This window comes from Zingiber officinale, chromosome 5B (assembly GCF_018446385.1).
Source record: "Zingiber officinale cultivar Zhangliang chromosome 5B, Zo_v1.1, whole genome shotgun sequence".
NCBI lineage: Eukaryota > Viridiplantae > Streptophyta > Magnoliopsida > Zingiberales > Zingiberaceae > Zingiber > Zingiber officinale.
The window spans coordinates 102,543,835-102,565,014 of record NC_055995.1 but is presented as its reverse complement, the minus strand read 5'-3'; the positions used below and the strand labels follow the sequence as shown (position 1 = coordinate 102,565,014).

The following is a 21,180-nucleotide window of genomic DNA, read 5'->3' as shown; positions in this document are numbered from 1 at the left end:
TGTTTTTGGCCCATCAATTCCAGCACAGAATAATATCGAACAAACATTTGATCAATCTATGCAGCAACACTCAAGCAATCATTCATTCTCTAAATACACCATTATTATTTTTTCCAATAATACATGCATATATTCTTTCCACGATTATAATTAACGTACAAACAATATTATATATATCACTCGATAACATTTCATTTATTTTTTCCAGTTAAACAATTGTTGTTTTTGCCTGAGGAAAACACTTTATGCATGGCATCAGTGACATATGGCTCGTGAGTGCATCATCCGACCTTTGGCAGTCCGTCGCAGGATCGCCGGCGGCGAGCGGAATCACCGGAAGTCGGTCACAGTTGCAAACCTCGATCATGAACTCATCGGGGTCATGGAAGAACAGCTGGTCCACGTGGACTCCTCCCTCCTCCACTCGGCTCTGTACGTACGATATGCCCATCTCCTTGAGCCTCTTCTCCACCAACGCCATGCTCTCACACTGCAAATTTACTACTCAAACAATAAAAAAAAGAACTTGAATTGAAAGCTAGAAAACATTTAAACTCTACCAAATTCAAACTCTTAAAAAATAAATCAAACCAAATTTAAACAACTGTTTTAAGTACTTTATCAAATAAGTTCGAACGACCTAAAGTTTAACTTGTCTTAGCTCGTTCGAAACCCTACTTCCCATCGCCATCGTTAACAAATATATCATTTTAATTTGTTTGCAGTTCTGTACCTGGAAGGAGATATGGCTGTCTTTGGGATTGATTTCTCCCTTCGCTGCTGGCAAATCACTCGGATTCTCCGACTGTATCAAGTGAATTCCAACCCCGTAGTTGAACAACCTGCAGATCAACGAGTGATGGAATCAAATACTGTAAATTAAATAAACCTCATGCGCGCGCGCGCACACACCATGCGCCGTCGAAACTGAAGGAGCTGGGCCTTCTGATGGGGACGAAGCCGAGCACATTTTGGAAGAAACGGAGAGAGGACTCGACCGATTTGCAGAGGATGGAGATGTGGTTCAGGGAAGTCAACGGCAATGCATCACCCGCCTTCTGCTTCTCCAACATCTTCTTCACCGTTAATAATTTCTCGGCTATATATATTAATTTCCCTTTCGACTGCGAGAAAGAAAGAGAGGCTTTGATATGTATATATATATGTCGAAATCGAATTGAATATTATAGGTCGATGAGCTGTTTGCAGTGTACAATGAAGGAATCATGTAGATGTGCACATATATTTATCAGTAACGTGGAACGCATGATAAAGCTAGCTTCCATGCATGTCATGTATACCTGTAAGCAATTTGGCATTGAATTGAAAGATTGGTTTTGATCAGTTGTCGAGTTATTTATTTGTATAAGGTCAGCTCTTGATCGAAGAATGAAGATGTATGTATATCTTCGCGTCCGGAGAAATTTAATGACAGTTTAGTTTCTCCTGCCAGACGATAACTCGTATGTTCTCATGTGCTTCATGATTCCTTGTATACATTTCATTCGATATTCTACGAGTTCTCGCACCCAAACACGCCCTCCACACTTTCTTAAACTAAAAAAAAAAAAGATTAAAAAAAAACAAAAAGATTCTAAAGATTGCCCTCTAAATTTATACGAATCCCAAAGAAAAACCGCATCGTTCCCACTGTCGCATTCAAGCAAGCGACCCCAAAGCCCACAAATCAGTCTTAGCAGCAGTTCATGAACTCCACGCCAGGAATTAAATTGGCGTTGTTTCTTTGAGTATGCGCTCGTATATAGATCGATCCATTTTTGTTCTTAGCAAAACATCGTCTGGATCAGATCCACCTCAGAATTGTTGGAAGGAAAAGAATGTTTTGTTCTTGAATCGATCTCGAGGGATTCTCGTGTAGATGCAACTGTTAATAAATTGATGGAATTAAATCTCGAGTCCATGCTTGTGGTGCTGTTATAGTTCAAGTTCGAAATGGAGCGGCCTAAGTGTCAAAATCAAGCATGTGATTCTAGCTAGCTAGGTCATCTAAACCAGTTATGAAAGGTTTAAAGGGTCGTTTTGATCAAAAGCTAAAGGGTTATTCTTTAGATGAATTGCCTTTTAATGCGCTTGATGATAATAATAAAAATAAAAGCTTACATTTTTTTTTTAAAAGAAAAATGTTTTTTTTTAAAAAAAAAACTAAAAGGATGCTGATCTTGTCCAAGCCCCTTCAACGAGATTTCATAAAAGAATAAAAAAAAGTAGAAATGTTATGGAATATTGAGAGAGAATTTTGTAGAGAAAAATCTATAGATAAATTTTATGTTTCAAAATCTAAGTAGAGCCTAACTTGGTGTGTGTATTGTTAGATTATATAATTTATATTATATAATCTATTAGAATTATTTGTATATAGCCTTAGGACAATTTAATTTTTTATCTTTTCAGTTTAGGGTTTAGATTTTTTTTATAATTAACTATATAAAGGTCTTCTACTCTTTATTTCTTAATCAATTTTGGATTCAATAATATGGTTAATTTTTCCTTCTCTTAATTTCTACATAGTATCAGAGCCATGTTCTCCTTCTCTAGCCTAGTTTTTCTTCTGCTCCATTTGATCTTATCCATTTTTGATGTGTGGAGACCCTCTCCTATTCCTACAAATTAAAGGAGGTTCAAGGTATTATGTTTCTTTTATTGATGATTGCACTCGTTACTCTTGGGTTTATCTTATGAAATACAGATTTGATTATCTTACAATTTTCAATAACTTTAGAGCTCTTGTGAAATTTCAACATTTTAGTGTAATAAAGTGTTTTTATTGTGATATGGGGGGTGAATACACTTCGAATCAATTTTTACATTTACTTGCTTCTGATGGTACTATTCATCAAACCTTATGTACAGATACTCCTAAACAAAATAGCGTGGCTGAACGGAAACATAGACATCTTGTCGAAACAGCCCGTTCGTTTTTATTGTCTGTCAGTGTTCCTAGTGCCTTTTGGGGGGAAGCAATCCTTACTGCTACTCATGTCATTAATAGAATTCCAATATCACACAATTCAAATTTGTCACCTTTTGAAAAATTGTATGGGTATGCTCCTGTCTATTCCTCTTTGCGTGTTTTTGGTTATACTTGCTTTGTCCTTCGTCCACATGCAGAGCGTAATAAGTTAGCCTCTCGATCTACTTTTTGTGCCTTTCTGGGTTATGGTGTTAGTCAAAAAAGATATCGTTGCTTTGATCATGTTAGTCAAAAATTATATGTCTCTCGTCATGTTATGTTTCTTGAACATATTCCATTCTTTTCTATTCCTACTAGTTCGCATAATATGACAAAGTCAGATCTACTTTGCATTGATCCTTTCAATACCGACATTGAGGAAACTTCACCCACAGCTCCTACTGATAGTTCAACTGAATCTAGCACTTTGGTTCCCGAGATATCCGCTCCATATCCTCCTCCTTCTGCCACCACCCAATCATCTCTTGAGATTACAGATGATCCTTCTCTCCACCGCCGTCAATCCACTCGTGTTCGTAAGTCTACTAAAGTATCAAATTTTGCTTACTCTTGTTATTCTCATTCTTTTGCTTCATTTGTTGCATCTATTCATTGTCTTTCTGAACCTGTATCCTATAGAGAAGTTGTTTGTAACCCACTTTGGCAGAGTGCTATGACTGAGGAACTAACTGCTTTGCATCAGAATCATACATGAGATTTGGTCTCATTGCCACCAGGAAAACATACTATCGGTTCTCGTTGGGTATATAAGATCAAAATTAAATCTGATGGATCTATCAAACGATAAAAAGCTCGTCTTGTTGCTAAAAGTTATTCTCAGAAGTATGATATGGATTATGAGGAAGCATTTGTTCCTGTTGCAAAAATGACGACTGTTCGTACTCTGATTGTTGTTGCTTTTGTTTGTCGATGGAGAATATCTCAGATGGATGTCAAGAGTGTATTTCTAAATGGTGATCTTTATGAAAAAGTTTATATGACACCTCATCCTCCTCCTGGTATAGCAACTATCATTTCATAATTGTTATAGTTATATCGATTATAATTTTATAGTTGCTATAATATAAATATAAATATTATAGAGTAATTATGAAATTGAAATTGTTATAATATTATTGATCCTGTCTAGAAGCTGAGAAGACGAACCTGCAGGTATGACGTGTCTGGAAGGTTGACCGCATCCTCTTGACCCGGTCGATGAGCTGTCCTCTACGTTGACCAGATCGTCAGAAGTCCTCCTCCGGTCAACTGTACCTGTATCCAGCGACCGGGTCGCCCCGGCCTCTGGTACCTCGGTGCTCGAGGCGAATCCCACAGATATATGAGCAATCGAATACTAACGACAAAATAATTAACTAAATGCAGAAAAGGTACGAGAACGTACCCTGGTCCAGGGGGGCGCCCTCGGATGGATGAATGAGTTGGTCGGTATACCGATCGAGTCGTCGCGACTCTGAATAGTAGATAAATGTCCGCCTGATGAGTAGCTAGCTCCAACGGCTCGGAGCCGGACGCGATATGGATCAGTAGGATGATGCACTGTCCGACTACAACCTCAGCCCACAGGCCGGAATGCAACAACGGCACGAAGGCCGAACACTCTACCGGCTCGCAGACCGGGATACAACAACGGCACGAAGGCCGAGCACTCTCTCGGCTCGCAGGCCGAAATATAAGCATAATACGATACCTTAGCACTCGAATGACAACTACTCGGTGGGCGACGACGACTGCCCGGAGGTGCTGACGGTACGGGTCGCCGAAGGCGGCTACGGCAGCCGGAGGTGACGGCGCTAGATGCCGAGGACACTGATCGCCGGAGGTGACTACGGCAGTGGCTGCCAGAAGTGGCTGCGTCGGCGTGGATCGAGAAGGAACGGAAGGTGGCGAGGCGATGGCGCACGAGGGAGAGAGGCGTCTTCTGCTCATGTTTGGCGACGGAAACCACAACCCCAGAAAGCCTTCCCGGAGGCGCTCGCAGCCGGCTATGGCTGAAAGTGGTGAGGACGAGGGAGCTAAAGGCGGCTGCTGGAGTCACCTGCGATGGGCTCGTGGTGAAGAAGAAAGGAGAGCAGCGGCTGGTGGGAAGGAGAGGTGGTGGCTACTGAAGACGTTCGCCGGCTGGAGGAGAGGAGGAGAGCGTCGATGATCTCGCCCGCTCCGGCGAGAGGCGCGAGGAGGAGAAAAAATCTCCCTCCGTTGGCCGCCGTCGAGGCCAGAAAAAAGCCCCCCCCCCCCCTTTTGCTGTGCTACAGTCCCCCCCTTTTACCTCCAACCCTACTCCTCCTTAATGACTAAAATGCCCCTCCCTGATCCCCTAATTACTCCCCTGCCCCTCGCCCCATCCGGATCACAAGCCTCCCCTTCAAGTCTAGTCGAAGGAGGCGTGAGTCCGACTGACTGGACAGTCTATTGCAAAGAATTGAACCGCTCTCGATGTCAAAGCTAAATCGCTAAACCAATAATATAATGTCGCTCGAGCGGTCGCTATAATAGTGGTGTCGTAGGAGATGGTAACGGTACCGAGCAGACCAAGTCTGTAATCGGACCAATGCCGAGTGCGCAGCCGCGAAGATACCGACCGAACGATCGAAGTGCTGTCGATCGGATGGATAGATGCTAGAGGACGCTGTCGTGCGAGCGATCGAAATGATGCCGATCGGATGAATAGATGCTAGACGGACGCTGTCGTGCGAGCTATCGAAATGATGCCGATCGGATGAATAGATGCTAGACGGACGCTGTCGTGCGAGCTATCGAAATGATGCCGATCGGATGAATAGATGCTAGACGGATGATACCGCGCGTGCGACCGGAATGATGTCGATCGGTCGGATAAATGCCGGGCGGACGATACCGCGCGTGCGACCGGAATGATGTCGATCGGTCGGATAAATGCCGGGCGGACGATACCGCGCGGCGCCCTCGGTCGGATAAATACCGGGCTGACGATACCGCGCGTGCGACCGGAATGATGTCGATTGGTCGGATAAATGTCGGGCGGACGATACCGCGCGTGCGACCGGAATGATGTCGATCGGTCGGATAAATGTCGGGCGGACGATACCGCGCGTGCGACCGGAATGATGTCGATCGGAAGAATAGATATGTGGCCGCGGCGACTTCTCGACCCCGAACGGGGGATATAGATGATCATGAATCTGGTCCGTGACCAGTGAAGGTCGCTCAACCCCGAACGGGGGATATAGATATATGATGTGCTGGTCCGCTGAACTGGTCCGAAACCGGTGATGATCGCTCGTATATAATCCTCCCGGCCGATCGGCTCGGGGGTCTTCGCCATCGAGCCCCTGGCTCGTATATAATCTTCCCGGCTGCTCGGCTCAGGGGTCTTCGCCATCGAGCCCGTAGCAGCTACGGGCTCGTATATAATCCTCTCGGCTGCTCGGCTCGTGGGTCTTCGCCATCGAGCCCCTGGCTCGTATATAATCCTCCCGGCTGCTCGGCTCGGGGGTCTTCGCCATCGAGCGAGATAGATGATCATAATCTGGTCCGTGACCATGAAGGCCGCTCAACCCCGAACGGGGGATATAGACATATGATGTGCTGGTCCGCTGAGCGGGTCCGCTGAACTGGCCCGAAACCGGTGATGATCGCTCGTATATAATCCTCCCGGCCGAACGGCTCGGGGGTCTTCGCCATCGAGCCCCTGGCTCGTATATAATCCTCCCGGCTGCTCGGCTCGGGGGTCTTCGCCATCGAGCCCCTAGAAGCTACGGGCTCGTATATAATCCTCCCGGCCGAACAACTCGGGGGTCTTCGCCATCGAGCCCCTGGCTCGTATATAATCCTCCCGGCTGCTCGGCTCGGGGGTCTTCGCCATCGAGCCCCTGGCTCGTATATAATCCTCCCGGCTGCTCGGCTCGGGGGTCTTCGCCATCGAGCCTGTAGCAGCTACGGGCTCGTATATAATCCTCCCGGCCGAACGGCTCGGGGGTCTTCGCCATCGAGCCCCTGGCTCGTATATAATCCTCCCGGCCGAACGGCTCGGGGGTCTTCACCATCGAGCCTGCAGCTTGGATATAAACCTCCCCGCTGCTAGGCTCGGGGGTCTTCGCCATCGAGCCCCTGGCTCGTATATAATCCTCCCGGCTGCTCGGCTCGGGGGTCTTCGCCATCGAGCCCGTACGGCTCAGATATAATCCTCCCGGCCGAACGGCTCGGGAGTCTTCGCCATCGAGCCCCTGGCTCGTATATAATCCTCCCGGCCGAACGGCTCGGGAGTCTTCGCCATCGAGCCCCTGGCTCGTATATAATCCTCCCGGCCGAACGGCTCGGGGGTCTTCGCCATCGAGCCCCTGGCTCGTATATAATCCTCCCGGCCGAACGGCTCGGGGGTCTTCACCATCGAGCTTGCAGCTCGGATATAAACCTTCCGGCCGATCGGCACGGGGGCCTTCGTCTTCGAGCCTGTGGCTCGGATATAAACCTCCCGGTCGAACGGCTCGGGGGCCTTCGTCTTCGAGGCTGTGGCTCGGATATAAACCTCCCGGCCGAACGGCTCGAGGGCCTTCGTCTTCGAGCCTGTGGCTCGGATACAAACCTCCCGGCCGAACGGCTCGGGGGCCTTCGTCTTCGAGCCTGTGGCTCGGATATAAACCTCCCTGCCGATCGGCACGGGGGCCTTCGTTCGAAGAACTACTACAAATCACATAACTAACCGAGAACAGATAACGGAAAGACTGACCTAGGTCATGAGGATAGCAGAACTCTCCGGCGTCGTCCATCTTCACGTTCCAGATCAGGCGCGTTCCCACAGACGGCGCCAATTTGATTCTGTCTGGAAGCTGAGAAGACGAACCTGCAGGTATGACGTGTCTGGAAGGTTGACCGCATCCTCTTGACCCGGTCGATGAGCTGTCCTCTACGTTGACCAGATCGTCAGAAGTCCTCCTCCGGTCAACTGTACCTGTATCCAGCGACCGGGTCGCCCCGGCCTCTGGTACCTCGGTGCTCGAGGCGAATCCCACAGATATATGAGCAATCGAATACTAACGACAAAATAATTAACTAAATGCAGAAAAGGTACGAGAACGTACCCTGGCCCAGGGGGGCGCCCTCGGATGGATGAATGAGTTGGTCGGTATACCGATCGAGTCGTCGCGGCTCTGAATAGTAGATAAATGTCCGCCTGATGAGTAGCTAGCTCCAACGGCTCGGAGCCGGACGCGATATGGATCAGTAGGATGATGCACTGTCCGACTACAACCTCAGCCCACAGGCCGGAATGCAACAACGACACGAAGGCCGAACACTCTACCGGCTTGCAGACCGGGATACAACAACGGCACGAAGGCCGAGCACTCTCTCGGCTCGCAGGCCGAAATATAAGCATAATACGATACCTTAGCACTCGAATGACAACTACTCGGTGGGCGACGACGACTGCCCGGAGGTGCTGACGGCACGGGTCGCCGAAGGCGGCTACGGCAGCCGGAGGTGACGGCGCTGGATGCCGAGGACGCTGATCGCCTGAGGTGACTACGGCAGTGGCTGCCAGAAGTGGCTGCTTCGGCGTGGATCGAGAAGGAACGGAAGGTGGCGAGGCGATGGCGCACGAGGGAGAGAGGCGTCTTCTGCTCATGCTTGGCGACGGAAACCACAACCCCAGAAAGCCTTCCCGGAGGCGCTCGCAGCCGGCTATGGCTGAAAGTGGTGAGGACGAGGGAGCTACAGGCGGCTGCTGGAGTCACCTGCGATGGCCTCGTGGTGAAGAAGAAAGGAGAGCAGCGGCTGGTGGGAAGGAGAGGTGGTGGCTACTGAAGACGTTCGTCGGCTGGAGGAGAGGAGGAGAGCGTCGATGATCTCGCCCGCTCCGGCGAGAGGCGCGAGGAGGAGAAAAAATCTCCCTCCGTTGGCCGCCGTCGAGGCCAGAAAAAAGCCCCCCCTTTTGATGTGCTACAGTCCCCCCCCTTTTACCTCCAACCCTACTCCTCCTTAATGACTAAAATGCCCCTCCCTGATTCCCTAATTACTCCCCTGCCCCTCGCCCCATCCGGATCAAATATAATAGTAATTATGAAATTGAAATTGTTATAATATTATAATAGTTATGATGTGATGGTTATTATAATACAGATTTATCATATTTATATAATTGATAAACCGGTTGAGAATTGAACGTGTCTCATATAAGATAATAATTTTAAATATTGTACCATTTACAAGGATTTAATAAGGTGGGAAGGGATGTTCTTTTTTATAATAATAAAAAAAAAACGAAGACACATGATTTTGCGCCCGATTCAGGATTTGGATTTAGGCGTAAGAAAACGTTCCGGAGGATTTAGGTGGGAAAAGAGTGCTACAAGAGATGCTCTTTGATATAAATAAATAAAAATAAAATGAGGCGCCGAGTTCGCTTGAGTGGGGAAGAATCGATTCTTCATCTCCACCTTCTGCTTCTCGCCTAACCATCCCTTCCACCTTCGTGGTTGACACTGTTGTTCCTGGTAGATCTGGTGCTTTGCTTTCCTCCCGCTAGAGTATCGAGCTGACCGCGATTCGGAAGGCGGAGGGCAAGAATCTCGTCCATGGCATGCCCCAGGACAAAGCAATCAATGCTTCTTCCTTGTGCTGTTCCAGGTGGAATACTCCTCCCAGCCGCGCCAGAAATCCTCGCCTCTTTGCCCTATTCTTCCTCTTCTGCTTTGGTAGAAGAGAAGGATGCCCGCCGCGCGCCCTCGTCGTCCGCTCCTCGACTGCTGTCTCGTCATCGTCATCCTGCTTCACGGTATGCTCAACGCTACCCTTCTGCTTCTACTTAGCAGTTATTGAAGTATTGGCTCAGTTCTGGAAGTAGCCATTGCTTTCCTATCCGTCCTTGTCTTGTGGCATGGATGGGTGCCACAGTTCAATCTAGGTTGGGATGGTCAATCAAACATAGATCATAACATAGCTGGGACGAATTCTGCTTCTCCTTCATTTCAAGATTTCTTACGATCGCTACTGATTTGCTTCCACTATTATGTTTAGTGCAACTTATATGGTTTTGATGTTTCATTTTATCATATTTTGTTCTATTTCAGATTTCTTAAATACTATGTTTAAAACCCAAGAACAAACTGGAATTAGATTTCAAAATTATTTTTTTAAAATAAATTTCTTTGTTGGGAATAGTAAATTCTTTAGAATGAAAATTGTGATTCCCACAAAAGGGGCGGTTTGTTATTATTTTAATTTATATGCATTACAAAATCACGCTGTTAATTTGGTAAAACAAGATACGCAATTCACTTATCTGTTAGAAAAAAAAATAGGTTTGATTTTTCAACAATCAATTTCTTTTAAGGAATTAGACTTTTTGATATTGATTCCAAACAGGTTGATAGAGTATGTTGGACTACTTGTACTGTAATTTCCTGTACTGAGGATAAATAGCAGAGTGATACTTATCTCGTTGAATTTAGGCTTAGTTTATGCAACTCTAGCAATAGGGAAAAAAAGGTACTGATGAAAAATTGCTTTGATAAACAGAAATGAGGAGCTGATGATATATTTTTTGAAACAATCATGATAAATTAATTTTTGATATTGACATCTTTGGTAAAACTGATGGAAAAAAAATAAGTTGAGAAATCTCAACACAAAATATATGCATTCTATTCAAATTCTTAAGAAAGTATAAACTGGATAGACAGAAATTACGGAAGCGTACCAGAATCCATAGTATGCAGTCGATTTGGGCAAGATCTTCAATTTGCAGATCTTCTTTAGTATCCAGAGAGTTTTGTCGATGATGAAACAAAACAAAAGCAAAATCATCTGCAAACTGGGACCATAACCCTTATTTATAGAAACATAAGTTTGTCTATTTCTAATTTGGCCCCTCAACAAATTAGAAATTGCACATAGTATCCACATTAATTTATTCATAACAATTAAACTCTTAAGTCATATTCCTTGATCATAAATTAGATCACATTAAACTATGACTTCTTTAATTGATGATATTAGACATTTATAATTACAATTATGGTCCCAAAATTCTAACAATCTCCCACTGGACCATATGTGTAAACTTATAAATGTTAACCTTAATGAGCTCATAACTTTTGTCATCATAGCTGTAGGGTTTCCTTAACAATCTCGTCCATTAATTATATAGACATAGGATCAATGTAGTCTTCGTTGTATCTTTCACAACTAAACCATCAATGGTCACGTACGTCAATATAATCAAATGACATAGATCAATTATGAATATGTGACATGAAAATTACATGCAAGGTGATCTATTCATGTCAATTTTCAACTGGTCCTCCTTATAACCAAAGTGAGATCAAAACTTTAACTTAAGTTATACAAAGTGTAATGAAGTAAACATTGAACTTTATATCTGATTAGATAATCTCCAAACACATATGTTTCATTAACATAACCAAACATATATAGAAAACATATATAATACAAACTCCCACTAGATCTAGATTTCACCAAACTAAATAACACCCATATGAGTGGTATGCTCATAGAAGACATTGGGTGACAAACCCTTTGTAAAAGGATCTGCTATCATGGAGTTTATGCCTATGTGTTCTATCGAAATCTGTCCACTTTGTACTCTTTCTTTCACAACAAGGAACTTGATATCGATGTGCTTTGATTTTGTCGAGCTCCTATTGTTGTTAGAATACAATACAGCTGATCGATTGTCACAAAATAACTTCAGTGGTCTTTCAACATTTCCCAAAATACGCAGCCCAGTGACAAAATTTTTCAACCATATTCCATGATTAGATGCCTCATAACATGCTATAAACTCTGCTGCCCCTGTTTGGCACTTCCCCAAGAGATAGCTCCGCCAACCAACAGAAAAACATAACCTGAAGTGGATCTCATGCTATCTTGGCATCCTGCAAAATTAGAGTCAGAATATCCCATGATCTCAAGAGTATCTGACCTCTTATATGTGAGCATGTAATCACTAGTTCTCTTTAAATATCTCATTACCCTCTTTGCTACTTTCTAATGATCCATTCCTGGGTTGCTTAAATATCTGCCCAACACTCCAACAATGTACGCAATATCCGGACGCGCACAAACTTGAGCATACATAAGACTTCCTACAGCTGAAGCATAAGGAATCTTTTGTATTTCTTGAGTCTCGAGGCTTCCTTTAGGGCATTGTTTAAGACTAAACTTGTCTCCTTTAGCGACTGGGGTATTACCTGGTTTGCAATCTTGCATGCCAAATCTTTTAAGCACCTTATCGATATAGTTCTTTTGTGATAATCCAAGAATACCTCGAGAACGATCTCGATGTATTTGGATTCCTAATACAAAAGATGCGTTACCAAGATCTTTCATTTCAAAATATCTAGATAGAAATCTCTTGGTATCATTTAACATACCTATATCGTTTGTGGCAAGCAAAATGTCATCAACATATAGAACCATGAAGATATGCTTACTCCCACTGAACTTATGATACACACAATCATCTATCACATTTACCTCAAAACCAAATGAGATGATTATTTGATGAAATTTGTGGTACCATTGACGAGATGCTTGTTTTAACCCATAGATGGACTTCTTAAGTTTGCAAACCATACTCTTTGGATCTCCTAATACAAAGTATTCTGGTTGCACCATATAGATTGTTTCCTCGATGTCTCCATTGAGAAAGGTTGTCTTAATATCCATCTGATGGAGTTTCATATCGAAGTGTGCAACAAGTGCCATGATTGTCCTTAAAGAGTCCTTCGTTAAAACTGGAGAAAAGGTCTTTTTAAAGTCAATCCCATATTTCTGAGTATAGCCTTTAGCTACAAGACGTGTCTTATACCTTTCCACATTACCATTTGAATCCCGTTTGATTTTAAAAATCCACTTACAACCAATGGGTTTCACACCTTCTGGTAATAGGACAAGTTCCCAAACATTATTGTCTTGCATTGACTTATACTCTTCATTCATTGTCTCAATCCACTTTTGAGAATTTGAATCTTGCATGGCTTGACGAAAGTTGATTGGATCATCCTCCGCCATACCATTATTTTCCTCATGTTCTTGAAGTAGTACTATGTAATCATCCGAAATAGCACTCCTCCTTTCTCTAGTGGATCTTCGTAAAGGCACTTGTTCTACATGCACTGGTTCTTGAGGTTGTTGAGTTTGTTCTTCTGGGAGTTGATTAACAATGTCTTGTTGTTCTGGTATTGCATTTTGATCACTGACAGGAATAAAATCCTGATCATTATTAGAAACAATCATAGGAATATAAACCATTTCCTCTTGAAGAGTAGTGGGAATACATTCCTCCTCAAAGACAAGGTCAGTTACTTTATTCTTCCCCCCAAACTCAATATCCTCAAAGAACGTTGCAGTTCCCGTCTCAAAGATGGTCTTTACTTTGGGATCATAAAACTTATAGGCCCGTGATCGCTCAGAATATCCAATAAAGTAGCTACTTACGGTTCTGAAGTCCAATTTCTTTTCATGTGGCCTATATAGTCTAGCCTCAGCTGGACATCCCCAAATATGAAAATGTTTGAGACTTGGCTTTCGCCTTGTCCAAAGCTCAAAAGGTGTTTTAGTAGCTGCTTTAGTGGGTACTCGATTTAGAATGTAAACTGCTGTCTTTAATGCTTCTCCCCAGAGTGACATTGGTAAGGTTGAATGACTAATCATACTTCTTACCATATCCTTAAGAGTTCAATTACGTCGTTCAGTTACACCATTCATGCTTGGTGAGCCTGGCATGGTGTACTGTGGGACAATTCCACACTCCTCTAGGTATTGAGCAAAAGGTCCTGGACGTTGCTCACCTGAACCGTCATATCTACCATAGTATTCACCACCACGATCAGATCTGACTTTCTTAATTCTTTTGTTTAATTGGTTCTCAACTTCAAACTTAAATGATTTGAAAACGTCCGATGTTTGAGTCTTCTCATGAATAAGAAATAGGTATGCATATCGAGAATAATCATCAATGAATGATACAAAATATTGTTGACCATTTCAAGAAGGTGTTGGAAATGGTCCACAAACATCTGTATGTATCAATTCCAATACTTCTGTAGCTCTATATGCACCCTCTTTCTTTCTTTTGGTATGTTTGCCCTTAATGCATTCAATACAAACATTTAGGTCTGAAAAATCAATGGAGTGTAAAATCTCATCTGATCAACTCTATTTCTTGAGATGTGTCCTAAACGTTTGTGTCATAAGGCACCTGAATTTTCATTATTAAATTTACGCTTAGTACCACGTGATTCCACATTCAGGGTTTCAATATAAGAAGCATTTATATCAAGCATATATAGATTGTCATAAATCATAAGTGAACCAGTTCCAACAACAGTAGAATTAATAGATAAACTAAACTGACCGTTTCCAAACGAACAACAGTAACCTAATTTGTCCAAATGAGAAACAGAAACCAAATTCCGTCTAAATGAAGGTACAACAAAAGTATCTATTAAGTCTAAATAGTAACCAGTGCTTAACAACAATCTAAAATGCCCTATTACTTCCACCTCAACCGACTTGCCATCACCCATATAAATGCATCTTTCAGCATCAGTTGGCTTTCGGTAGCTCAGGCAACCCTGCATTGAAACACTGATGTTAGTAGTAGCACCAGAGTCTAACCACCAAGTGTTTCTAGGTACTGAAGCTAAATTTACTTCAGAACAGACCAAAGTGAAAAATGTACCCTTTTTCGCACGCCATGCATGGTACTTAGGACATTCTTTCTTGACATGATTAGGCTTGTTACAGAAGAAACAACCTTTCTTGTCAGTATTCTGCTTTTGTTTCTTCACATAAGGACCTTTAGTAGCCTCATTCTTTCTTTTGTTGCCCTTATCTTTAGGGGTGCTTGCCAAATAGGCACTTTCAGCCTTGATTTGCTTCAACCTCTCTTCCTCTTGAACACAGTATGAAATGAGCTCATTAAGAGTCCATTTCTTCCTTTGACAGTTATAATTGATTTGGAACTGACTGAACTGGTTCGGGAGAGATATAAGCACTAAATGCACAAGCATGTCATCTAACAATTCAAGATTAAGTGCCTTCAACTTCGATGCAAGGTGGGACATTTCCATGATATATTCCCGAACATTTCCCTTGCCTTTATACTTCATGGAAATCAAGCTCTTCAGAATTGTGCTTGTTTCCGCCTTATCGCTTTTGGCAAAGCGCTTTTCAATCTCATCGAGATATTCCTTAGCTTTGGTGACACTATTAGACACCGCGCCCCTAAAAGCCTCAGGTATACCCCGCTTGATGATCATAAGACTCATGCGGTTAGAGCGATCCCACTTCTCATATTTAGCTCTCTGTTCAGAGGAACTAGTATCTGTAGGAGCAGTGGGTTGCTCTGTCCTAAGCGCAAGATCCAGATCCATGCAGCCAAGAACAATTAGAATGTTCTCCTTCCAATCCTTAAAATTTGTACCATTAAGGATCGGTACTGAACTTAAGTTAGCAGAAATAGTAGCAACATTTGCTGAAAAAGAACACAAGAATTTAACATAAATAACATGCTTATTTTGAATTAATTAAAAACAAATGGCAAATCTCATCTAAAGATACCTAGTGCAACAACAATATCAAGTCTTTGGACAGTAATATTATTTGCAAATGGTACTCTTTTCTGTAATAATCAAACACTAACAATAATGCATGACAAATAATAAATCTATCTTTGGATCGATTTATTATATGCATGAGCTAAAGAAATCCTTATAATTGTTACGTGTTTATTATCACAAGTAAATGTATAATTTGTTAAGTATAAATCTTCCTTTGGGCCGATTAATACTCACAGAAATATACACATTTACACTTTATTTAATACCTCAATAATATCTCAATATTTCAAATAGAATTAAATTCAAATAATAGAGGTCACTTTGGCGACATATAATTCGAATTTAATTTAATTTAAAATAATAGATATTAATAGAATCCATACAATCCAATTAAAATTTAATGTTATAAAATAATTTAGTTAAATTATTTTATCCAAATAATTAAATTCAATGGAGTATCATTAAAGGGAATAAAATAAAGACAATTTAATAAAATATCCCCTAACTGTTACTTTTATTTAATTAAGTAAATAAATTATTTATTTACTCAATTAAATGCTTGTATTTGATTTAAAAATTAATGATCGTGGCCATGCACGACAAACCACCACCAAAACGTGGCATTCACAACAGAACGTGAAAACTGGACGTGGCCACGGACGAAACCACGCACGTTATTTTCTGAATTGGTGCAACTGTTCATCGTTGTCAAAACCGACGCACGATTTCTGAAATCTCGATTCACCGCCGCCGCCGTCCCTTCCGCCGAACCACCATCAAACGACAGCAGCCCATAAGGGAGCGAAAACGACGGCATACCGTAGCAGTCAGTCACCGACCCTTTCCAATATCGGAACGCCGGTCACCCTTGTCGCCGGCGTCTGCTTGCGCAAAACCAGCGAGAGGCAGCCAACTCGCTGTAGGAATTTTTATTTATTTTTCTCTGCCAGTTGCGACACTGTTCATAGTGTTCGGCTTGGGAGCAAGCGGTGAAAATTGCGATGATAAAATAAAATCGCAATCGAACCAAAACTGAAATTATACAAAGATAAAACTTTGTACCCAGAATAAAAAAGTTTTCCTAAGAAATTGGAATAGATGGCTCTGATACCACTTTGATGGGAAAAAAAAAATAAGTTGAGAAATCTCAACACAAAATATATGCATTCTATTCAAATTCTTAAGAAAGTATAAACTGGATAGACAGAAATTACGGAAGCGTACCAGAATCCATAGTATGCAGTCGATTTGGGCAAGATCTTCAATTTGCAGATCTTCTTTAGTATCCAGAGAGTTTTGTCGATGAGGAAACAAAACAAAAGCAAAATCATCTGCAAACTGGGACCATAACCCTTATTTATAGAAACATAATTTGGCCCCTCAACAAATTAGAAATTGCACATGGTATCCACATTAATTTATTCATAACAATTAAACCCTTAAGTCATATTCCTTAATCATAAATTAGATCACATTAAACTATGACTTCTTTAATTGATGACATTAGACATTTATAATTACAATTATGGTCCCAAAATTCTAACAAAAACATCATGAACATGAGTTTCAGGACAGAATTGACTTATGAGATTTATTTTGAATTAATTACACTGGTGTTTCCAATTTCTTTTCATAACTGAAGTTACTCAACTAAAATTGTCGCTAGCATTTATTTACAATGATTATTATGATATAGATACTATTCAATAGAGGATAAGATACATATAGTCAATCTAACGACCCAATTAGTTGGAACCAACATATAATAATTGGAGTATTAAGATATGAAATTGTGTTAAGTTTTCTCCCTTAAAATGATCATCTTAATATCACCTAAAATGCAATTATTAAATCTTACTTGTAATAGTTGTTATCATCTTAAGAATATACCTTAAATAAAAGAATGGAATTAGGGAGAAATTGAATTTGTGTTAATTGAAAGCCGCAAGTACCTACAGGCCCTATGGTAGAAGAGGTTCTAGTGATGATGTTGTGAGAGAGTGTCACTGTAATTTTAGAAGTTTGAATGCAATCTACTATGGTTTTTTCTCGGTATAATCAGTGACTTTGGGACTAGCCCTAATCTTACTGAAATACTAGCCCTTTTTTAGTTAGCACTGTGTTTCCTTGGGGAAACCAGTATTTTAAAATTGTTCCTAGTTAAAATATAAAGGTAATAGAATGTATAATGTACGTACCAGGAAGTTTGATCAAAAGCTGTCCTGACCTTAAGGAATCTGTTTTATTGTTATGAAGGTACTATGAATGTTCAAGCTTTTATTGGAACATATGGCATAAACTATGGTAGGATTGCTGACAATCTTCCTCCACCTGAAAGTGTGGTCACTCTCCTAAAAGCTGCAAAAATAAAGAATGTGAGAATCTATGATGCTGACCACAGTGTCATTCATGCTTTCAAAGGATCTGGGATCGAGTTAATTGTGTCAATTCCCAATGAGCATTTGAAAGACTATAATGTATATGAAGATCATGCTATGAGCTGGGTCAAAGAAAATGTGGAGGCATTTCTGCCTGATACTCACATCAAAGGAATTGCAATTGGCAATGAGGTTTTAGGTGGTTCAGATCAGGAACTAGAAGAAGCTCTTTTTGGTGCCATGAAAAATGTGTATAACGCACTCAAGAGACTTCAATTAGAAGATAAAGTTGAAGTCTCAACTGCACATTCAGCTGCTGTTTTTGCTAATTCTTTCCCTCCCTCATATTGTACATTCAGAGAAGATATGCTTGTTTACTTGAAACCCATTCTGGAGTTCTCTTCACGGATTAATAGCCCCTTCTATATCAATACTTATCCATTCTTGGCTTACAAAAGTGACCCTGAGCATATTGATATCAAGTACGCCCTTTTCCAGCCTAATTCTGGCGTTCATGATGCAAAAACTGGGCTTCATTATGATAACATGTTCGATGCTCAAATAGATGCAACTTATGCTGCTTTGGAAGCTGCAGGTTATCCTAATATGGAAGTCCGGATTTCAGAGACAGGTTGGTCTTCTTCTGGGGATGAAAATGAAGCTGGTGCTACTGTGCAGAATGCAAGGATGTACAATTATAATCTACGTAAACGACTTCTCAAGAAGAAAGGGACTCCGTTCAGGCCAAAAATGGTGGTTAAGGCTTATGTGTTTGCACTGTTCAATGAGAATCTAAAGCCTGGCCCAAGCTCTGAGAAGCATTTCGGGATATTTAATGCTGACGGGAGCATATCATACAGCATTGGCTTTACAGGCCTTCGGCCCTCAAGTGCATCTTCACAACTCTTATCCTTGAAGGTAACAATTTTCTGTTTATTTTTTTTTACATGTTTTCTAGAATAGTTCTCCATTTTTCAGTCTCCAAATCCTGGCTGCATTGTGGTACCATTGAGACACTTAGAATTGAATTTGCAACTGAGTATGTAGATGGAAACTACGATGAGATACATTATAAACTGAAAGACGGGATCTAAGTTCCTAGAACTATTCTATTGCACAATTTGCAATTAGCTAAGGTGCCTTGTTTTGGATGTTTAAACTGCTTACCTTACTGAATTTAGGTGTGTATCATCTATTATAGGGAGCCTGCTCTGTTGATCTATGGTCTGAATTTCTGCACAAAGACGTGTTGAGAGATACTTATGCACCAACAAAATATAGCATTATGAGAATATTCACAGATGCAATCATTAACTATGATGTTTTTCACTTCTAGTGAGTTAGAGATACTAGGTTAACTGTGTTAAAAGGTTTAGACCTACACATGGTTGGCAAAATCGGTCAATACTAATACAAATAGCTTCAGCTGCGTCAGTTTCAGTAAGGACTGATCCTCTTGTATGAGAAAGCAGTCTCAAAAAGATTGATGAGAAATTTTTCTAGAAAAAAAGCTAGAGATTCAAAATAAATTAAGTAGAACTTAGTTAATTTACATTAAAAATTAATAGATTTTATTTATTGACATTCTCTTTCTTCATTTTTTTTTCACTTGGTACCATGTGTAAGTCTTCAATCTAAGACCCCCATCAAGTTGGTAATGAAATTAAGTACATTTTTCTAAGAAAACAAGGCATGCCTTGTAGGATTTTGTTTGTAAGTCAATCTGAAATATTGAACATTTGGGATCTTGGTCGGCTTGTGTTTTATGCGAGCTAGAGCAGTCCAGACTCCTGTTAGAGTAATCAGAAATCAAACTGTAATTGTGCACATACGGTTATTTTTCTTTTATTGAGATAATGACATGCTTTTAGTTGTTATGCATGAATTAGAACCATTATCATCTAAAGCTTTAGTTTACCCAATATATTGGTATGACAACTTTTTTTTACACATGTATATGTTTGTTGCTATAGTTTTGTGGTAGGGATATCGATGACCTAGTCATGTTATGTTTAGTGAAAAGCAATTTTTATAGCTTATGGATGACTAATTTCAATACACAATGACAGGATCTTCGAAGACAAAGATGGTTAGCACCATACACGATTGTTCTCGCATACTGTGTAGCAATCATTCTGGTTTTCACTATTTGATTCGACAAACTGCTTTCAATTGATCACTTCTGTGTACCTGACTGCTGCTTTAGTTTGCACATAGTTCGAACAGAATTGCTAAAACATTGTAATATAAGAAATATGCTCTAACTTCGTTCTTCTTATGCCTAACATGATCCATGAAAGAATGAATTAATGTCAGGCCTGGTCTAATCCATGGATTTAAATTTTATATTTTTTATTTTATTATATATATATATATATATATATATATATATATATATATATATATATATATATATATAAAATTATACTTGATCAGTTCGGGCTTAGATCAATTTGGTCCAAGCCCATGTTAAACATCCTATGCTAATGTCACAAATTATATCTAATAGATGTTGGGTTTGCAAGATTGTAAACATAGTTTCACATTGTAAAACATATGTGAAAGATCATGGGTTTATAAAAAGAAAAGATATCTCCATTGACATGAGATCTTTTGGGTAGAGCCCAAGAGCAAAACTATGAGAGCTTAGGTCCAAAGTGGACAATATCATGTAATTATGGAGATATCTAAATTCCTTACGATCCTACAAGTGGTATCAGGGTATGGACTGTCAGAAGATTTAACTACCGATTGTGCACAGCAGTCATAGTCTGATTAAGACATGTGAGTACAATATTACCTCGAATAAAGAAAGTGGAGGCTCCTATGTTCGAATTAAGAAGACCAGACACCAGATAAAGGAAGTCCTAGTAGGTCGGGTGGATCGAAACTAACTTTTGAATAGGATTAATTTGCTTACCCCACATATAAATAGGTTAAATGGTGCCTGGTCTGATTGATACAAAATTGGATGGACCCATAAAATAACCCTCAAAAGTTTTGAATGTTGTTCCAATCTCTTGTGGTAATTCATATTCAACAAAAATTACAAACAATTGAAGATTATTTCGGCTGGAAAATGAAATCACATGGTCGGTGGTGTGCTTTAGACCTAACTAATTGGCGATCCTAAACGCCTTGACCCAAGTGGGAAACTACTGGATCGGAGGAAAAGCCGAAACAGAATACATTTTCTCCTCTTCAAATTTGCTTCGTGTGAGAGTAGCCCGATAAAGAAGTTAAC

At 41.1% G+C, this 21,180-nt stretch overlaps 2 protein-coding genes across 2 annotated transcripts; one reads left to right on the top strand and one right to left on the bottom strand.

The window, feature by feature from the left end:
* Positions 1–208: 208 nt before the first annotated feature.
* LOC121986878 lies at positions 209–1,073 on the bottom strand. The gene is made up of 3 exons (XM_042540807.1): positions 913–1,073; positions 734–842; positions 209–490 (listed from the first exon to the last, which is right to left on the bottom strand). Exons 1-3 carry the CDS (start codon positions 1,071–1,073, stop codon positions 209–211), a joined length of 552 nt encoding a protein of 183 aa, XP_042396741.1.
* An 8,309-nt stretch (positions 1,074–9,382) lies between these two features.
* LOC121985226 (glucan endo-1,3-beta-glucosidase 14-like) lies at positions 9,383–20,251 on the top strand. Its single transcript, XM_042538538.1, has 3 exons — positions 9,383–9,746; positions 17,815–18,854; positions 20,006–20,251. The coding sequence occupies exons 1-3, from the start codon at positions 9,680–9,682 to the stop codon at positions 20,087–20,089; spliced, it is 1,191 nt and encodes a 396-aa protein (XP_042394472.1). The 5' UTR covers positions 9,383–9,679; the 3' UTR covers positions 20,090–20,251.
* The last annotated feature ends 929 nt before the right edge of the window (positions 20,252–21,180 follow it).

Bases quoted from the DNA above. Each gene is read 5' to 3' on its own strand.
- LOC121986878 (XM_042540807.1), bottom strand. From the start codon at position 1,073: ATGTTGGAGAAGCAGAAGGCGGGTGATGCATTGCCGTTGACTTCCCTG. The intron at 843-912 runs GTGTGTGCGCGC...GTTGATCTGCAG, and splicing joins TTCAGTTTCGACGGCGCATG to GTTGTTCAACTACGGGGTTG. The intron at 491-733 runs GTACAGAACTGC...GTAAATTTGCAG, and splicing joins ACAGCCATATCTCCTTCCAG to TGTGAGAGCATGGCGTTGGT.
- LOC121985226 (XM_042538538.1), top strand. From the start codon at position 9,680: ATGCCCGCCGCGCGCCCTCGTCGTCCGCTCCTCGACTGCTGTCTCGTC. The intron at 9,747-17,814 runs GTATGCTCAACG...ATTGTTATGAAG, and splicing joins CATCGTCATCCTGCTTCACG to GTACTATGAATGTTCAAGCT. The intron at 18,855-20,005 runs GTAACAATTTTC...ACACAATGACAG, and splicing joins CACAACTCTTATCCTTGAAG to GATCTTCGAAGACAAAGATG.